This window comes from Mesoplodon densirostris, chromosome 2 (assembly GCF_025265405.1).
Source record: "Mesoplodon densirostris isolate mMesDen1 chromosome 2, mMesDen1 primary haplotype, whole genome shotgun sequence".
Lineage (NCBI taxonomy): Eukaryota > Metazoa > Chordata > Mammalia > Artiodactyla > Ziphiidae > Mesoplodon > Mesoplodon densirostris.
The window spans coordinates 187,722,385-187,742,947 of NC_082662.1; the positions used below are offsets into that span (position 1 = coordinate 187,722,385).

At 35.4% G+C, this 20,563-nt stretch overlaps 1 protein-coding gene across 1 annotated transcript in view; it reads left to right on the forward strand.

Moving 5' to 3' along the window:
- LOC132476781 (complement factor H-like) overlaps positions 1–20,563 on the forward strand; it is a 65,278-nt gene that overhangs the window by 22,549 nt on the left and 22,166 nt on the right. The window contains exons 6-12 of the mRNA XM_060078942.1: positions 2,889–3,077; positions 3,518–3,694; positions 11,748–11,930; positions 13,752–13,928; positions 17,867–18,043; positions 18,834–19,016; positions 19,124–19,303. Of these exons, the coding sequence (XP_059934925.1) occupies positions 2,889–3,077; positions 3,518–3,694; positions 11,748–11,930; positions 13,752–13,928; positions 17,867–18,043; positions 18,834–19,016; positions 19,124–19,303 (1,266 nt within the window). The remainder of the gene's footprint in view (positions 1–2,888; positions 3,078–3,517; positions 3,695–11,747; positions 11,931–13,751; positions 13,929–17,866; positions 18,044–18,833; positions 19,017–19,123; positions 19,304–20,563) is intronic.

The window sequence follows — 20,563 nt, forward strand, 5'->3', positions numbered from 1 at the left end:
TCCCCAGAGCTAGTGATCCCAGAGAGAGCAGGAAGTTTCCATACCATTTATGACCTGGCCACACACTGTCACTGTCACTTCAGCCATATGTATTATTTAGAAGTGGGTCACTAAGTCCAGCACATTCAAGTGTGGGGAATTAGGCTCTAATTTTGGGAGGGAGGAATGTACAAGACATCGTGGAATTTTCTAAAACTATCACATTTAGAAAAATGTCACTCAACTGAACAGAGTATTGTATTTCTAGGCATGCTTCATTTACCTTTTCTCAAGTGTTTTCTGTTTCTACAATCATATTCTTTTTCTTTATACATCACAGTTTATTGTAAAGATGCACTACAGTTATACTCGACCTTGCCTGAAAGAAAAATGTAATGATACAAACAATAGATCAATGACCTCAATGTTAATTCCAGGCATAAGTCCAAAATGATTTTTCAAAGTAAGAGTCCCTTAAAAAGGAAGCTATTATCAGTATGAAACAGATTTCAATGTGCATAAGAAATATAAGAGAAATATTTAATCATGTTAAAGTTTGGTTTATGAATATGGCAGATGAGCCTCAACGAGTTTATCCCACAAGGGAACTTCCGAAGTTCTTGTGGACAAGATGGGGAAATCGACCAATTAGATGGTTTATCAGATAGTCATAATTTCATTAAATCAGCCTATCTGATTATCAGATTCAGGACTGTGTTCTCAGGCCTGCTCCATTCCTCTAGTTTAATGGTGTAGAGGAGATGCAGTACAAATTCACCACTGGAATGATACAGGGCTGCTGAAAGAGAATCTGCATTAGGATAGATTCATCACTCAGAAAGACTCCCATGTGCAAGGTTGGATCTAGTAACATGAAATTTAACAGTGATAACTGTAAGATCCTGGGTTTGGGCCATAGGAGTCAGCTGCACAAGTACAGAAAGACTAGAAACACTTTTAAAAATTAGTGAATATTTTAATCAGTTTTGAGATCAGTCTGAGCCAACACTGTGATGGCACGGCCAAAGCTGCTCATGAGACCATACCTCGTGTTGGTAGAAGTGTGAGACTGTAATGAGGCTGTTCTAAGTCCTGTCAATGTTAGTGCTGATCCGACCACAATGGAATAGTACACATGCTTCAGGAAATGATCTGGTTAGAGAGATACAAACACATTCACATGTGACTGAATGAAAGACAAGACTAGGAACAGGGCTCAGCCAGTGATACTAATAATACTTACTTTCAATTATGCCCTCAGTGTGTACCTTTTGGAAACGAATCTCAGTCGATTATTTTTCTGTATTCATATTGTATGAAGAAACATAATGAAGTGGATAAACATACTAGTTCTGAAATCAGATCATCAGGATTCAAATGTCTGCTCTACAATTTAATGGCAAAGTTAATTGAGTTCTTTAAGATTTGGTTCTTGCAAATACAAAGACTCAAGCTTGCCCAACATAGAATTGTTGTTAAATACACATATCTTGACATAACATGATGGAATTTGTAAAATCCATGGATGAAGAGAAAATCTTCTAAATCTCCAAAAAGTAGTGTGAAAAAAACTAGTCTGTTACTTAAAAGGAATGAGAGTAAATAAGCATTTCAATCTTAAAAGAGTGGGAAGCTTCACAAAAGTGGGGAAAATTCATCAGTGATGAGAGATACAGACTATAGGACAAGAATCTATACCAAGAGAAGGTATCATTCACAAGTCTTTGTTAAAGAAAGACATTAGGATATGCAAAGATTCAAAGTTTATAATTCACATAGCAAGTCTGTAAAAACAGCTTGAAAGATTTCTGTAATCATACAAAAAAGAAAACGGATCATTGATCTTAAGGAAGATAATAATGGTAATGAATATTCTGTGTGCATTTTGTACACTTTTTAATGTGTTGCATATGTGTTCTTGTAATATCATATTTCATGATGTAAAATAAATACTAGTGTAGTATTAAAAGTATTAGATTATCTCCAAACCATCCAATAAAAAGGGTAAATTTTTCTGAAAAATATTATATATAAAACTGTTATAAACAAAATAACAATTAAGAATACATGTGAAAATTACTCAATATATATGAATAACAAATATGTAATTATATTATACCTCATTTAAAATATTTATAAGAAACTGAAAACAACAAATTAAATTAAATTAAATTAAAAACAAATTAAACAAATTAAATTAAAAACAAATCAAATTAAAATTAGAAATAAGCATTCAAGTGTTTCCCTTAATCGTAACCATTTGGATATTAAGATTTATTCATTCATTGTTCATTTCTCTGATTAGATAAAGAAGGGAAAATATGCCTTAATGTCTAGTTTGAGGGTTAAATTAGAATATTTTTTTTTCTGTGTAATGTGATCAATGGATCAACTGTTTTGCTTCTCTACACTTATCACACATTTCCAATAAATAGAAAAGTAAACTAATGAGTGTTAATCTAAAAACAAAAACTGTTTTCCTACATTGACTTGGTCTGAAAATAAAAGCCAGGATCCTGATTTCTGATGAGAATGAAAAAGAAGACAGATGAGGTGCACGATAAAATTTGTACTTTCATCTCTCGATTAAGATGCTAATTTAGTCAACCAAGGCTAAGACATATGTACTTAAGGATAATTAAATCAATAGCTCTGTATAGTTTTCTACCAAGAGAGCTCACAAATAAATTTTATGTAATGTGATCCACAAGACATAATGTGATCTTCATTAGCAAGGACCTCCTTACATACCTCAATCATCTGAGTTTTCTATAACTTCTCTTTTCCTAGAAACTGTAACGCAATGAGGGTAATTAAGCTAATAGGAATATAATTCATAGATGAAACATCTGATCTCTAATTTGATTACTAAGATAAAACATTATTCATACCTTTTTTTTTATTCCAAGTTAAACCTTGCGATTTTCCAGTAATAAAACATGGAAGGCTCTATTATGCATATAGAGGATACTTTCCAGCAAGCATAGGTCAATATTTCTCCTATCACTGTGATCAGCATTTTGTGCCTCCTTCAAAAGGATACTGGGCTTACCTTACTTGCAAACGAGAAGGATGGGTTCCAGAAGTACCATGCCTCAGTAAGTAAACCTCTTTAATTTTATGTGTATAAATCTTCCAAAGAGTGGAGAAACAATAGTATATAAGTGAGTACAATTAAGTCTTGCACAACAAAAATAAGGCCAAGGGTCAAGTTCTGTGAGCAAAAAGACCCAAATAAGCCTTCTTTTTATGAGGAGCTCTCCATGGAAATCACATGAGAAATATAGAGATTTTATAAGAATATCTGCATCATTTACACATATTGTAATTATAAAAACTAAAAATAAATAACATGGTATATTGATTATTTTTTCTTTTTTAACAAACACGTGGTAGTAGCTTTCATTTTAATTAAGTTATTTGTTCTTTTTGAATACTAATGCATTGTCAGGTAAATACTATTAAGTTAATTTTTAATGTGCTATTTTACCAAATATATGTTATTTTTTTTCTTTTCTATTGTCTTTATGATCCTTAGGACAATGTATTTTCAATTACTTGGAAAATGGACATTCCCCAGATTACGAAGAAAAATATTTACAAGGTAAAACTGTAAGAGTTCGCTGCTATAATGGCTACAGTCTTCAGAATAACCAGGACACAATGACCTGTACAGAGGATGGCTGGTCTCCTCCTCCCATATGCATCCGTGTCCGTGAGTAAACTGGTCCGAGATCCCAGTATATTTATAATTTTCTAAGACTCAGCTATATTATCCACTGCAAAATGTTTTTATCAACTTTTTCTTGTTTTGCCAAAGGACTTATTTAGTTTTATTTTTTACAAATGTGTGTGAGTGTATGTACAGACTTCTTGATATGTATATAACAAAATAAATGTGCCTATTGATAGACATTAGTCAAGAATACGGCGGGGGGAACACAAAGAAGAAACCTATAATAACAGAGAGATGTCAGCAAGATGGCAGAATAGGAGTTTTACTGTCTCTCCTGATACAAACTTTGACCATGATGAATCGACGAGAATATCTTTGTGGGATTCTAGGAGTCTAGCAGAGAAATTATAGCACACTGTTGGAGCACAGAGATTCAAGACTGAATGCATCAAAGAAGGTTAGAGGAACAGTTTCACTTTACCTGTGTCACCTCTCCCTTAAAGTAGAACAGCTTAGTGCCCAGAGAGACCCCCTCAGCACAAGATTTCACCTGTGGGGGAAAATAAGAGCATGTGAGTAAGGGCCAGCTTCCTCATCTTGCAATACTGATCAAAAGGCCCACTTGTCTCTCACAACCAGAATACAGGGGTAATCTGCATGACTGAGGAGTGGGGAGAGGCCAGGAGTACAGCATCCAGGGCTAGAATTCATCAAGAGACAAGGATCCTACTGGCCATTTTGTAGACACCACTAGCTGGCTGAGGTAGAGGTGAAGAAGTTCAAGAAGATAACAGAGGGCCTGGGTCCCATCACCATCAGGGACCTCGCTGTGGCAGGACTGGAGATGCAGGTAAAACTTCTCCAGAGCCTGGGCCTAAAATCAACCCTCATCACCGATGACTCCACTCCCATCAACCTCTTCTTCAACAAAGCTTTGAGTCTTCTGGGGCTCAGGTCTGAGGTCCAGCCCCCAGCCTAGAAGGCAGCCTTGGGGCCCAGCGTCCAAGAGGGCTTGCTTCTCCCCTCCACTGCTGGCTCTCTAACTCTTAGAAGTAACATGTCATGCCTTAGTCCCCTACTGCATGGACAAATAAAATGGACACTTCTGGGCATTTAAAAAAAAGGAAGCCCTCCCTCTAGCCATTGCACACACGTAGTTTGTGAATACTTCTCACTCATGAGCACCCTCAACACATCCATATCCCCCTGCCCCATGGTCAGCTCCCTGTGTGTGTACCCAAGGGGGCAATGCAAACCTTTGCAGATGACTAGTGAGACATCTAGAAGCCAGCCTGACCCTGTGGGATTGGGAGAAAACACACAAACATGAACATTTGTCATTGTCCCAGGGAAAGCAACCAGGAAGCCGTCAGCACACAGACTGGCTTTGCCAGATAGAGGGAAGCATACAATCTTCAAAATTCTCTCCCACAAGGGATCAAGATGTGTGGAACAGGTGTATCCATAAAAAAGGTCTGGAGAAGCCTATAGCAGTGTGACAGAATGTATTTTCCTCCCCGGTCAATCTGTAAAGACTGGAGGAAGCAATTGCTTCTTTACGTGTGAAGACAGCAACAGGCGACTTCAAGAAACAAAAAAATCTAAGGACTACAATACAAACAAAGGAGCATAATAGTTTTCCATTAACTGACCTCAAATAATGGATATGTACAATTTATCTGATAGATGCTTCAATATAGTTACTTTAAAGAACTTCACTGAGATGCAAGAAAACACAGATAATTCAAAGGAGTCAAATAAACAATAATTGAAAAAAACAAGAAGTTTAACAGGGAGATAGAATTCTGAAAGTAAAGAATACAATGAATGAAGTGATAAATACAATGGAGAGCATCAACCACAAAGTATCAAGCAGAATAAAAAAACTCATTTGAAAGTATCCTGTCAGAGTGAAGAGAGCCTACAGGAATGATTGGAGACCATCAAGAGAAACATTGTAGAGATTATGGGTGTCCCAGGAGAAGAAAGTTTATTTAAAGAAATAATGGCTGGGAAGACATGGACACTCAAGATCATGCATTTCATAAGTCCCCAAACAGATTCAAACAAGAGATATTCTACATACAAGACACATTGTAAAAAACTGTCTAAAATCAAAGGCAAAGAGAATTTTTGAAGCTGAGAGAAAAACCTCCACAAACAAAAGGGATTCCCCATAAAGATATAAGCAGGTTAATAAAACTGCAGAAACACTGCACACCAGGAGAGAGAGGGATGAAATATTCAAATTACTGAAAGAAAAAACCTGCAACTGAAGAATTATTTGCCTGGAAAATCGATCTTGTAGCAATGAAGGGGGTATAAAGACTTTCCCAGATGAATAAAAACTGAAGGAATTCATTAGTACTAGATCTCTCTTACAAGAAATGCTGAAAGGAGTTCTTCAAGCTGAAAGAAAAGGATGTTAATTAGTAATGTGAAACCATGAATATATACAACACATAAAAAATAATGTAAATTGTGATATCAAAAACAAAATAGGTTGGGAGGAAAGTGAAAGGGTAAGGTTTGTATGCAATCAAAGTGAATTTGTTATCACCTACAAATAGACCGTTACACCTATAAGATATTTTGTGTAAGCCTTGTGGTAATCACAAAACAAAACCTATTTTAGATACACAAAAGATAAAGGAATCAAAGTGTACCACTACAGAAAATCATGAATTCTCTAAGAAAGGGTGCAAGAGAAAGACCAAGGAACAATATTTACTATATAGTGGCCAGAAAACAGTTAATGAGATTGTATTAGTAAGTCCTTCCCTATCAATGACAACATTAAAAGTAAATGCATTCTATTCTCAAATCAAAAGACATAGAGAGTGCATAAAAAATCAAGGGGAGAACAGACAGAAACTCCAACTATAAACTACCTAGATGTAAAACTAAACTGAAACTCACTTCAGCATTTAGGACACCCAAAGGCTAAAGTGAATGAAAAGACAATATTCCATGCAAATGGACATCAAAAGAGAGCAGGGATAGCAATACTTATTTCAGAAAAATAGACTTTTAGTCAAAACTGTGAATAAGAGACAAGAAGGTCATTATAAAATGAAGAGATCAAATCAAGAGGATTTAACAGCTGTAAATACATATGTACCCAGCATGGGAGCACCTAAGTACATTAAGCAAATTCTAACTGATCTAAACAGAGAAATAGCAGTATAATAATAGTAGGGGAGTTCAATACTCTACTTTCAAAAATGGGTAGATCATTCACCCAGAAAATCAATAAAGAGCAATTCGACTGGAACCAAGCTTAAACAAATGTACCTAACAGACATATCAGAACATTCCATTCAACAGCAGAATATATATTCATCCTAAGCATACAGAGAACATTCTCCAGGAGAGAGAACATGCTAGGTCACAAAACAAGCCTTAAAAACCTTAAGATGATTGAAAGTATACCAAACATTTTTTGGACCACAGTGGTATGAAACTAAACAATCAGTAACAGGAAGAAAAGTAAAAAACTGACAGTATGTGGAAACAAAACATTTCTCAACAATGGGTCAAAATAGATATCAGGGAGAAATAAAAATGTATTCTAAAGGAAATGAAAATTTAAGCACAACAAAAGCAGTTCTATGAGGAGCATTTATAGTGATAAAATCATACATTAAGAAAAAAGGAAGATCTGCAAAAAACAAGCCAATTTTACACTCAAAGAAAAAGAACAAACTAAGCATGAAGTTACCAGAAAGAAGGAAATAATGAAGATCAGAACAGAAATATATGAAATAGAGACCAGAAAATACAACAGAAAAGATCACAGCATACCTGCTTTTGCAAAAAGATAAACAAAATGAACAAACCTAAAGCTAGATTAAGAAAAAAAAAGAGGTAAAACTCATATAAGTTAAATCAGAAATGAAAGATGAGCTATTACAATTGATGCCACAGCAATGCCAAGGATCATAAAAGACAACTATGAACTATCATATGCCAACAAATTGGATAACCTAGAAGAAATGGATAAATTCCTAGAAACTTATAATTCAACAATACTAACTCATTTAACAACAGAAAATCTGAACAGAATAAAATTAGAAATAAAATGGAATCAAAAATTTAAAATCTTCCAAGGAAGTAAAGCTCAGGACCAGATGATCTAATTGGTAAATTATACCAAGGATTTGAAGAATAAATACCAATCCTTCTCAAACCATTCAGCAAAACCCAATGGCATATTTTACATAAGTAAAATAAATAATCCTAAAATTCATATGGAATCAAAAAATACCCCCTTTTCTTGAGAAAGAACAACAAAGCTGGAGGCATTACACTTCCTGATTTCAAACTATAGTTTTAGAGCAATAGTAATCAAAATAGTATGATTCTGGCATAAATAATACACACATAGCCAATGGAACAGAATTGAGACCCAGAAATAAGCCCGTGTGTCACCTAATATTTAACAAGGCAATCAAAAATACACAATGGGGAAATGATGGTGTCTTTAGTAAATGGTGCTGGGAAAACTGGATATGTACAAACAAGAATGAAATTGGACCCCTATATTGAAACACCAACAAAAATTAACTCTAAATGAATTAGAGACTTAGATGTAAGACCTGAAACCATAAATGTCATACAAGAAAACTTGGGGAGCTAGTTTCTTGACACTGGTTTGGGCATTGATGTTTTTTGATATGTCACCAAAAGCACAAGTAACAGAAACAAAATTTAAGTGGGACTGTATTAAACTAAAGGTTCTGTTCAGCAAATCAACAAAGGAAAAGGTAAACTATGGAATTGAAAACCATATATCTAATAAGAGGGTAATATTTAAAAATAAAAAGGTCTTTTACAACTCAATAGCAGAAAAATCAAGTAATCTGATTTAAAAATGAGCAAAGGGTCTGAGTAGACATTTTTCTGAAAAATACACGCAAAAGGCCAACAGATACATGAGTAGATAGTAAAACAATTACTAATCTTCAGGGAAATACAAATCAAAACCACAATGAGATATTACTTCACACCTTTTAGAATGACTTTTATCAAAAAATATAAGTGTTGGCAAGGATGTGGAGAAAAGTGAATCCTTGTACACTTCGGATGGAATTTAATTTGTTACAACTCTATGGAAATCAGTGTGGAATTTCCTCAAAAAAATTAACAGAACTTTCATATGACCCAGCAATCTCATTCCTAGGTATGTATCCAACAGAAATAAAATCAATATCTCGAAGACATATCTGCAGTACCATGCTAATTTTAGCATTATTCACAGTATCCAAGCTTTGGGAACAACTTACGGGTCAGCAAAAAAATAAGTAAATAAAAGAATAAATAAAGATGTGATCTATATATGTAAAATGGAATATTACGCAGCCACAAGAAACAAAAGAAGTCCTGCCATTTGATACAACATGGATGAGCATAGAGGACATTATGCTAAGTGAAATAAGAAAGGAAGAAAGAAAGAAAGAAAGAAAGAAAGAAAGAAAGAAAGAAAGAAAGAAAGAAAGAAAGAAAGAAAGAGAAAAAGAAAGAAAGAAAGAAAGAAAGAAAGAAAAAAGAAGAAGGAAGGAAGGAAGGAAGGGAGGGAGGGAGAGAAAGAAAGGGAAACAAAAGATTGAATTCATAGAAACAAAGAGAAGGATGGAAGGAAGACAAGGAAGGGAGAAAGGAAGGAAGGAAGGAAGGGAGAAAGAAAGAGAGAAAGAGAGAAAGAAAGAAAGAAAGAAAGAAAGAAAGAAAGAAAGAAATCACCTGTCTCCATTTCATTAGTGTTGGTTTATAGATACTTATCTTGTTCTTCTGACTGGAACATATTTCTGTATTATTATTTTTCTCGAATCTTTGTGTTGATATCTGTGCATTAGATTAAATACCCACATCTCCTAGTCTTCACAGACTGGACACTTAAGTAGAAAGCCTTCATCAATCAGCCTGGCCAGAGATTCTGGATGCCCCTCTAAACTCTATGCTCATCCAAACTGCTGTCTTTGTACTTAGCATCTTCCAGGGGTCTAGAGTATGCCAACTCCCATCTATGTCCTGAGACAGGTGACCTAGAAGCCAGAAAAGCTGGTGAAGCTGGGAGCTGGAGTTTATCCCCTCACTCACTCTGCACTGAGCTGGGGAGAAGGTCTGTGGAAATGCCTGCATGCTCCTTCAAACCCTGGGCTCTTCCAAACCATGATTTTCTCTCAGTAGTCTCCAGGCACCAACAAATTCTGGGCTTCATCAGCTCTCAGAGAGAGGTTAGTTAGGAGCCAGTTCCTTAGGCAGCAGCTAGAAAAGATGAGGGTCTAAGGCTTCCCTGGTGGCACAGTGGTTGAGAGTCCACCTGCCGATTCAGGGGACACGGGTTCGTGCCCCTGTCCAGGAAGATCCCACATGCCGCGGAGCGGCTGGGCCCGTGAGCCATGGCCGCTGAGCCTGTGTGTCCGGAGCCTGTGCTCCACAACGGGAGAGGCCACAACAGTGAGAGGCCTGCGTACCACAAAAAAAAAAAAAAAAAAAAAAAAAAAAAAAGATGAGGGTCTAGATGTGTAGTCTAACTCCTTCCACGGAAAACCTGGGAGCTGCTCCCTTTGCACTAAGGTAGGGGATGACCTGTGAGCAGTGCTAGCACAGCCATTCCACTTTGTCCTCAGTAGTCCCAGGAGACTGGAAATGCTGGGTCCTCCCAGAGGCAGGTGATTTAGAAGCCAGACCCTGGACTAGCAGTTGGAAAACTGGAGCCCTAGATTGTGGTTCAAACTCTTTGCTCCTCTAGGAGAAGCTGGGAGTTGAAGTTTCCCTCCCAATTATATGGTGCTATGCCTAGGTGGGGTTTATTGTGAGAGTGTGTCTCAGTTTTTCCTAACAGTTAGGATTTTAGCATTTTCTCACTTGCCTTGGATGCAGGAGCCTCTCAACCAGTGTTCTAAATAACGGGAGCTGATAGGTTCATAGCTGTTAATTCAGTGTGTCTGTGAGGAGAGGTCGAGGCATCCTATTCCATCATCTTACTAATGTCACTCTATTCTTTCAAATTTATATATGTTGTGTTTGTTTGCTTTCCTTTTTATAATTTTTAAGTAAAAAGAATTATTGATTTTCAATCCTTATTATGTTCTATTATTGATTTTCAATCTTTATTATTTTCTTTTATTGTTATTTAATGTTAAAATTCCCCTCTCAACCCACTTTCGTGTCATTTCATAAATCTCATAAAATTTTACTTATCATGTTTTTATTTTCATTCAATTCAAAATATTCAAAGTTTTCTCTTTTGGTTTCTTCTTTATCCACGAGTTATTTAATAAAAGAAGCTGAGCCCTCTGAAGAGACTTAGTAAGTGACAGAAATGTACTTTACTATTTCAAGTTTAGCTGTACATAGTTTGAGGAAGCATCATTTAGTACTTTGTAGAATGAATACATGTGTTGAGCATTGTCATCTTCATTGAACTCCATATATTGACATGGATTTAAGCACCCAATTTTTTTTTTTTTTTTTTTTTTTTTTTTGCGTTACGCGGGCCTCTCACTTCTGTGGCCTCTCCCGTTGCGGAGCACAGGCTCCGGACGCGCAGGATCAGCGGCCATGGCTCACGGGCCCAGCCGCTCCGCGGCATGTAAGCACCCAACATTTTATGACAAACATTTCAAATTCTCAGATACAAAGGCTATGGTAACTGTGGTGGAAGATTCCGAGATCATCACCTGATCTGAGATACCCCAATTTGTTAACTGTGTTCTGGGTTGCTTAAGAGATCCTGACTAAGCAATGTTTCGAACAAGTCCCAAGAAAGGAAAGCCATTAATAGAGTTCTGACATGCTGTAGGATTCCAGATCCATTAGACAAACAGATTTCTAATAATTTCCTAGTAAGGATTCTGAGTACTTTAAATCTTGCTTTGTTCTAAAAACATGAATAAAGTGTCTTGATTTAATATCTTTGGAAACTCAACGATTTTTTTCTCTCACACAAGAACTTAAATGATTAGAATTTTTCTAGGTTTACATTTATAAATGACTCCCCATTTCTCTATAGTTATATTATTTGCATGTTTAGCAAATGTTCATCAAATATATGCTTATCTTTTCTTTGTGCTTTCTCCGTTTTTAGAAACATGTTCAAAATCAGATATACAAATTAAGAACGGATTTTTTTCTGAATCCAGCTTTACATATCCTTTAAATAAACAAACAAAGTATAAGTGTAAATCAGGATATGTAACAGCAGATGGTAATACATCAGGATTAATTACATGTCTGCAAAGTGGATGGTCAATGCAACCTGTATGCATTAGTAAGTAATTGATTATTTTCGTATTCATTATCCTAATGATCACTCTAGAGAAGTTTTCTTTAACTTCATTCTTTTTACCCTTGGGTGGTATGAGGTGTTGATGTGGTCCCATGGCTGTATTTGAAAGATAAATATTAAAATGTGTATCATTTTTTACCTTTTATGATTAATTACTAGTAGTGTAGAATATCATTGCATCCTTCACTTCAAGATTTTTTCACTTTAACACATCCAGTGATTAAAAACTAATTTAGCTAAGAGACATACCTATATTCTGGTATAAATTCATTTATTTTTAGCTGAGTCCTTTATGCTGATTGTATCTGATTTTATTTTATGAGACTTTTATGTCAGAATCTTTCCTCCTAAGCCTAAAGGTTATGTTTTTAAGTGAAGATATGAGTCCATAGTGCATAATCTTCAAATAATATAACTTGTAAAATGTGTATGTTTGAAACTGTAGGGTAGATCCACTTGAGAAAAATACGCTCTGTTAGGAAATCTTCATAAACATCTAGTAAGTGGAGACACAGAAACAATTCTAGATAGGAGCAAATTCTGCTGTGCTGAGAGATGTTTCTGTCCCACCACACAGATGTTTATGACGATTTTCTAAGGACAATTTGCGGAGTTTATCTTATTCATCCCAAAGCCGCACAATGATATTTTTGAAGTGATATTTTACATAGTCACTTCAAGTGAAGTGGATATTTAAAATATCCCTTTCTACTGTTTACATTTTATTTTTCTTTCCAATGTCTATGCTTAATATGGGCACTAGCCAAAGAGAAAACGATAAAAGTTGCCCCCATATCAAACTCACTTTGTACTAATATGTGACCAATTTTCCATTCTAACACTCTTTTCATGGAAGAGAAAAGTTCTCAATTACTTTTGTCTTTACTAGTATAGTTTTGCTTTATTTTTTTAAAATTTTAAGCTAGTTAGCTACATAACACATTATGAAGTTTGAGATTAATTATTTAAACCTTGATTAATATCACTATTATAGTGTTAGTGAAAATTGTTACTGTTCAATTTTACTTTCTTGTAGAGAAACATTTTACTTTCTTGTAACTTGTTATAAATAATAGAACTATTTCTGCATTCAACCTTGATAAATATAAAAGAATACACAACCATTAAAAATATATTTCGGAAAGCAAAATCAGCATGTGACTTTAAATATTAGTGTGTTTTAAAGTAGAATTCTATATAATGTTTAAAAATTTACTTACCTTGTTGAAAATTACTCTTTTTTTCAATTAATCAATTTTTCTTTGACATATATGTCACAACTGCTAATAAGTTCAGCATATTAATTCAGAAAATACTGTTATAAAAATAGTACCATACATCTGTAATGGCTTATTTTATTACTAGCCTGGGAAAAATGCATAAGTATAATTAAATTGAGAAAAAATGTTCATAAAAGAAATATTTCAGAGACATTAAGTGTGGAGAAAAATGTTGTGTAGAAACATAATTTTTCAGGAATTCCCTGGCGATCCAGTGGTTAGGGCTCTGCACTCCCAGTACAGGGGGCACATTTTCGATCCCTGGTCAGGGAATTAGGGTCCCGCAAGCCGTGTGTTGCAGACAAAAAAATAAAATAAAACAATAACAGAAACATATTTTTTTCATTTTGAGTAACTATTCCAGGACAGTGATCTTTCACTGGTATTCTTGGATTATTTTTGCATCATAATTTATTAGCACACACTAATTGGTAAAGCCCCCTTTCCCCTTGAGATGAGACTTAATCAGATTGCCCACTAAATAATATTAGAAATGAAATATTTTTATTCCATTATCCCTTAGAATCCTGTGATATGCCAGTATTTGAGAATGCCAGAGCCAGAAGTGATGACACATGGTTTAAGCTCAATGACAGGCTGGACTACGAATGCCTTGATGGGCATGAAAGTCAAGATGGACACACCACAGGCTCCATAGTGTGTCGTGAAGATGGCTGGCCTGATAAACCTGCATGTTATGGTAAGAACTCCTTTTCAGCTGTTGTTCTTTTCAAGATGAACATAATTAACAAAAATCATCAAAAATGTTTTATTTTTACCAAATTTGGCTGATCTAGAGTCATTTTTAAGGCATGATTATTAAAATCAAGATGTCTCCTTCTGCTTTAATGTAAACTGGGTGGAGGGGAAGTTTTGAAGTCCAAAGACTCACTCATTACCAAAATGACAGTGTCTTACAACCTCTTCAACTATTTTGCTCCTGAGTTTCTGCTTTATACCTCCTACCTTGAGTATTAATTTCTGCAGGTACTGAGAGGAGCTCTTTATTTTCCCACTGTGACAAGTTCTGAGGACAGTGACATGAATCTCTTTTATGTTTGCCAATCAGCTGTCTTGTCTCCAGGGCTAGAAACAGGACTTCAATCTCTGGCCAACTGAGTGGATGTTGAATATTCCAAGCCAAAGGAACAGTATATGCAAAGCTTTGGCAACAAAATAGTATTTGGGAAATACCAAGGTTAATGGATTCTACTCAAGATGTGGGATAATTTTATGAGCTGAGGCTGCATAGGAGGCAAAGGAAAGATTATCCAGGTTACTTCAGGGCATGTTCACATTTGGATTAATTTTATGATTGATGAAAAGTCATAAGGAATTTTAAGGAAAGGAATGATATAATTTTATTTGGATTCTTGAAAAAAAATATTTTTTTCAGGAAGCCATGTAGGGTGAGAAAGAGTGGGGATTAGATAAAGATATGGCTGAAGAGATGCACAGCAGAGGATAGGTTTGGGATATATTTTGTTGGCAGAAAACACAGATAATGTCACTAAATGGTGGATGTCGAAAAGAGCAAAAAGTCAAGGGGCTCGCGTGTTTGCTCTCCATTGCTTCATAAGCAAGGAGGTAAATGGAAATGACTTTGTCAGGTGCTACTGGCAGGAGAGAGAACACTTTTGGAAGAACACTGCAACTTTTGACTTGAACACATTGTGACTGGGCTGCCCATGGACCATAAAAATTGGATATATCCACTACAGAGTTGCATACATGGATCTAACCAGGAGATACTCCTGTGAGATTATCACCCTATAAATAATGACATCACATTGGGAAATAATGTAGAATGAAAACAGAAGAGAGATCAAGACTGAGCCCTGAAGCATTCCAGCATTTAGGTGTCAGACAAAGAGGAATAGATGGCAAAGTAGATAGGAAAAAGGAGAACCCAGAGAATTTAGGGAAAAAACTTAGAAATGAATGTCTCATAGACGTGGAGAGAAGAAAATGAGTAAAGGTAAAGGAAGTATAATAGATCGACTAATGGTGAAGCCTGTGGAGTCACCCTGGTTGGGTTCTAATTCCAATTCTACAGTTGGTTAGGCATGTATCTTAGGGCAACAACCAAGCCTACTTGAAGCTTTGTTCATGCTTCCTAATCTGGAAAATGGATTAGTAATTACCAATGTTCTAATATTTCAAAGGATTTTGGACTAAATTATTCATATAAAGTTCTTGCCATAATGCCTGCCATACAATAAAATCAAGGAAATTGTCATCTAATTAAATTATTATGATTGTTAGAGTGGTGAATATTTCTAATTCAGTAGATATGTCCAGTTAGAAGACTGTAAAAATGTGGTGCATTTGGCTACATAGAGGCCAACAAAAACTGCGACAGAGATGGTTTTGGATGGAGTAGACAGGGAAAAACCTACATAGAATCTGCTGAAAAAAATGATTAGTAAGAAACTTAACACAGCGTGTGGACATAGCTCTTTCAAAAGATTTGCTTGTGGCAGAGAAGAGGAGGTTCAGGATATATTGCTAGGGGAATTATGTACTGAATAAAGAATTATTTAATGGGAAAGATGAGAGTGTAATGAACACTGAAGAGGATATGCTAGAGAAGGGAGCAGGCAGAGACTGAACACAGGAAGTTCCCTGTGAAGGAGAAGGGAAAGGAACCAGCGCTGCTGAGAAAACCCTGGGCTTTGGTGGCAACAGCTCTACTTCCAACTTCCTATCAGGAGGAAGGAAGGAAAATGGATGTGTAAATCTAATGCTGAAAAGAAACAGTCGCTGATGGTTTCTATTTTCCTTTGAGGTAGGAGACAAAGTCATGTGAGATTAAGTGGTGCACAGGGGAAGGAGGAGAAAGAACACTAGTCAGAGTAGAAAAGATTAAAAATAGAGATTTCGGACAGACACCAGAGTGAATTTATAATGGAAATGAAACAGGCTTGTTCAACAGTGTTCTGGGCACAAATTTCACTTTTCAGGCTGTCAACAAACACCTAATATGTCCTAGAAGTAGGCTAAGAGAAAATGATAAAAGATACACACAGGGGATCTGCCTTTCAAGAGCTTTCCTTCCACTATGAAAAAACAACAAATAATTAAGGTAAATAATGAACCAAAAGGTAAAATATTTCTACTATATTTTCCAAATAACTGTATTCGAAGAACAAAAGAGTCCAAGTGCTTAGAAAATAGGAGGGGACTGAAGGCTCTAGTTCCTACAGGAAGACATCTATGCAAAGAAAAGTTGGAAACCATTCATTCAGCATAGAGATAAGGGTCTGTGCAACAGCCGAGGCAGCAAAGAAATTGACCTATTTTAAAAATTCTGTATTGACTCCGACTCCAGGGGCAGATAGATGACATTGGAAGTGTAGGCAAGGAATGGATTGTAAAGTGTTTGGAGCTTACTCTAAGTAAAAGGGGAGGCTCTTAACATGATCATGGCTTTCTTAAACTCACTGTCTTTATGTGAAGACAGCAGTTGAAAAGTAACCTACAACCGATGTTATTGTTAATGCAGCATTTTTCACAATATGATAAAATAGGAATTTTATATAAGCACAAAATATATAAACACAGACACATACCAATAAAAGTATTGCCATGTGGAAATTTGGAGTGGAATTTTCGGAAAGGAATCTCAATTGTTCTCATCAGGCATGACCTTCTCAACTAAGCTAAGAAACTCAATATTAACACAAAACAAAAACTACTTTTTGAGTTATTTTTTGTGACATTAGGTTTAAAAATAGTTAACTTACATCTAACTTTATGACTATGTGCTAAGACGACTTTCAGACGGTATGAATTTTCATTTTGGTGAAATTCTTATTTTCAAATTCCAGTTTTGAGTTTTATAATTTAATTAACAAGATAGGAAGATTCCAAATAAGAAAAATGCAATTTTTCATAATTTGTACCAATGTCACAAATTTCATACATTTTATAAATTTGGGGGAATAATTTTACACATCTTTAAATTGAATCAGAATAATTATAAATATATTCATAGTAAGATCTTTTATAGATACAACAAGAATAGATCCTTGTATATCATGTACATAATCATGACCCCTAGATTATGTCTATCTCTGTGACCTTAAACATGTTCCTCATTTTGTTTCATGTTTCAATTTGATAATGTTTCAGTTTGATTTCCACACTTGTAAAATTAAGGGATTTTTAAAGCTCCTGTAACTCATATACATGAGGAATGTCTCCCTTGTATGTTCTGGTTTCCCAATTATATTTTTAAAAATACCATTTTTCATTTGTGTGCAATTTAAAAATTGTAGCATTCGTTTTCTTTATCGTGAGAGAATACTTTTACATTTTGAGACAGAAAAAGTAACATTAAATTTTATAAGTGTCAGTGATAAAATCATATCCAGTTCAAACAAGCTGACTTAACAAATAAATTATCAGGACACATATGTTGCTGTTCAATACCTTAATATTTCTCAAAGAGCCCCATATGAATGGAGAGGGTGTATAAAAACTAATATGTAATGTTTTACAAGGAAGAGAATTTATGTGCTGCCCCTCTCAATATGCATGCAGTACCCAGCACCTCATTTTTACATGACACATATAATATTTATTTGGCAATGATTAGTTATATATTCTCACTAAATTATTTTTCTCTTTCTATAGAAAGAGAATGCAGTATTCCACAAATGGAAAACAATTTAGATGCTAATCCCAAGAAAGACAGATATAAATTTGGAGACGTGTTGAAATTCTCCTGCATACGAGGACTTATTATGGTTGGAGCAGATTCAATTCAGTGCTACCACTTTGGATGGTCCCCTAATCTTCCAACATGTAAAGGTAAATATTTATCTTACAGCTGCTGAACAAGAGTTAAAACCTTAGTCATCAACCATTTGTTTCCTCTCTTAATTTTCTGTCTGCTTCCAGTGCATCTATAATCTAATGCATTAAGCCAGAGGTATACCCACCAAGGACACTTGTTGGGTTGTAGATAAAACAGTTTTCCTTATTTAAGAAATTAATGTCCAGTTGCTTCTTGAAAAGTGTGGTGGAAGTATCCACAGATATGTATAAGGAACCTGACACCGGCAGGATTTCTTGTTAGTTTTCCTTTTGCCTACAATTCCACCATTAATATTGGACATTTTATATAATGTGGGACTTACCTTAAGTGTCATCAAGTGTGTCTAAACAATGTCCAAGTAGCTTATAGTCAATTCAATCATATGTAAGCCTGGAATAAAAGTTAAAACTTGATCAAATGCTTGTTTCAAAGGATAATATTTTTTTCCAAAAGTTTTGATACAATGTTTCCATGGAATAAGAATATTGTGATGATTTACACACCCATATTGATTAATTGGTTTGTATACCTATTTAGGGTATCTAGATTATTGAACATGTTTTCTGGGCTTACATAGGCTTCCAGTATGTAAGCTCAGGATGAGTAATAGAACTACAAAACAGAGTCTGGTGTCAACACCATTGTTTTTTCATTGTTTAAGAATGCTAAAATAAATTATGTAATAAATAATAAACTAATTAATAAAAAATATCTGTGTTAGCTAGATTTTTAAGCCATAAAATAGCCCACATAACCATTATTTACACGGCATGTCTACTGTAGGGCGAGCAAAATCGTGTGCTCCACCTCCTCAACTGCTCAGTGGGGAAGTTAAAGAAACACAGAGAGAAGAATATGGACACAGTAAGGTGGTGGAATATGTCTGCAATCCTGGATTTCTGATGAAGGGCTCTCATAAAATTCAGTGTGTTGATGGACAATGGACAGCTTTGCCCGTGTGTGTTGGTAATGTATTAAAAATAGTCATATTTAAAAGTAAGTCAACACTTTTATTTGTATTCTTATACAAACTTAAATGATAAAGATGAACATATTTTTGTGAAATTTTCCAGAGGAGAAGAGTACCTGTGGAGATATACCGGAACTTGAACATGGCTATGTCAACAGTTCTGCCCCTCTCTATCACCATGGAAACTTGGTAGAGTTCAGTTGCAGAGAAGGATTTACAATGATTGGGCCCAAATCAGTCACATGTATTAGTGGAAAGTGGACCCAACCTCCTCAATGCATTGGTGAGAATGCACTTCTCAAATTGACATTAACATTTGCAACCATATTATTGAAATTTAGAGTTATCCTTGAAAATGTCAATTTAAATTATAATGATTCCCAACATTTGTTGTTTATAATTCAATATGTGTCTGAAGAGGAAAAGTATAAACTAGAAGAGAATTTTATGAATCTTTCTGTCCTGATATTAACATTGTTTATCTTTACAAGTGTGAAGCTAAATCTTACTGATATTCACATGATTAAAATATGAGTACTAGTTACCAGGAAAATACAACTAACTCTGCAGAAATACCATTTTTGTTTTTATATGATACTCTTTCTTTTAGGACCTTTAAAACAAGGAAATATGGCTAAGAAAATACCCATTTCATGCATTCCTTTAGGAATCTTGCCTCTCTCAAACCTTCTAACAATGATGATTTCTCAGTCAGTTTCAAATGCAGCAAAAAGAAGTTAACGTGCTGGAGGAAAGGTGGGCTCAGGCCCTCCCAGTCAGTAGGTAACTCAGTCACAGGAGGCCCTTGGGCTGGGGCCAGGAACCTGCCCTGAATGATGCATTTCACTGTAAGTGAATCATCCTGACCTTTGGATGACCAAGTCTTTGATGACTTCCCGCGAGAATCTTAGCTATCTTCCTTCACTTTTCCCTTAGATGATTTCTTTCCTGGAGTTTTCCTGGGTCCTGCATTCAAAGAGAGTCCTGGATGCCCGCTCTTACTTATTCATCAGATTTCTAGTCATTAATTATTCCAAGAAGAAGGTAGGGCTTAGGCTCAGGCTCCATGAGAGCAGGGATTCATACCTGTTTTGTTCACTGATATATTACCAACACCAAAAGACTGGCTGACAGATGGGAGATATTCAATAGGAGCTTATTAAGTTAATCAGTAAATTTCATTGTTTATTACTCCCTACATTTCTACTAAACACAGTCCGGTCTAAGGCATTGCCAGTTCTTCACCAAATCTCATCTTTATCCTTTTCCATCTCCACAAATGACCTCGCTTCATTAACTTTTCATTCTACCTTACATCAAAACATGTGCTTCAATGATTACTCCCCTGATTTCAGAGTTTTCCTTGCAAAGTTAATCCTCTGCTTGTATTCAGTTTAACATAATCCCTCTCAGCTATAATAGACCTTATTCCAATTTTCTCCTCTCAGTGTTCATTTTGTCAATCTGTCTAGTCTAGCTTTTCATTCTTCTTACTATATTTATTTTCTCCTAATAAATAAGTTTGCTTTCCTTTCAGAAACCA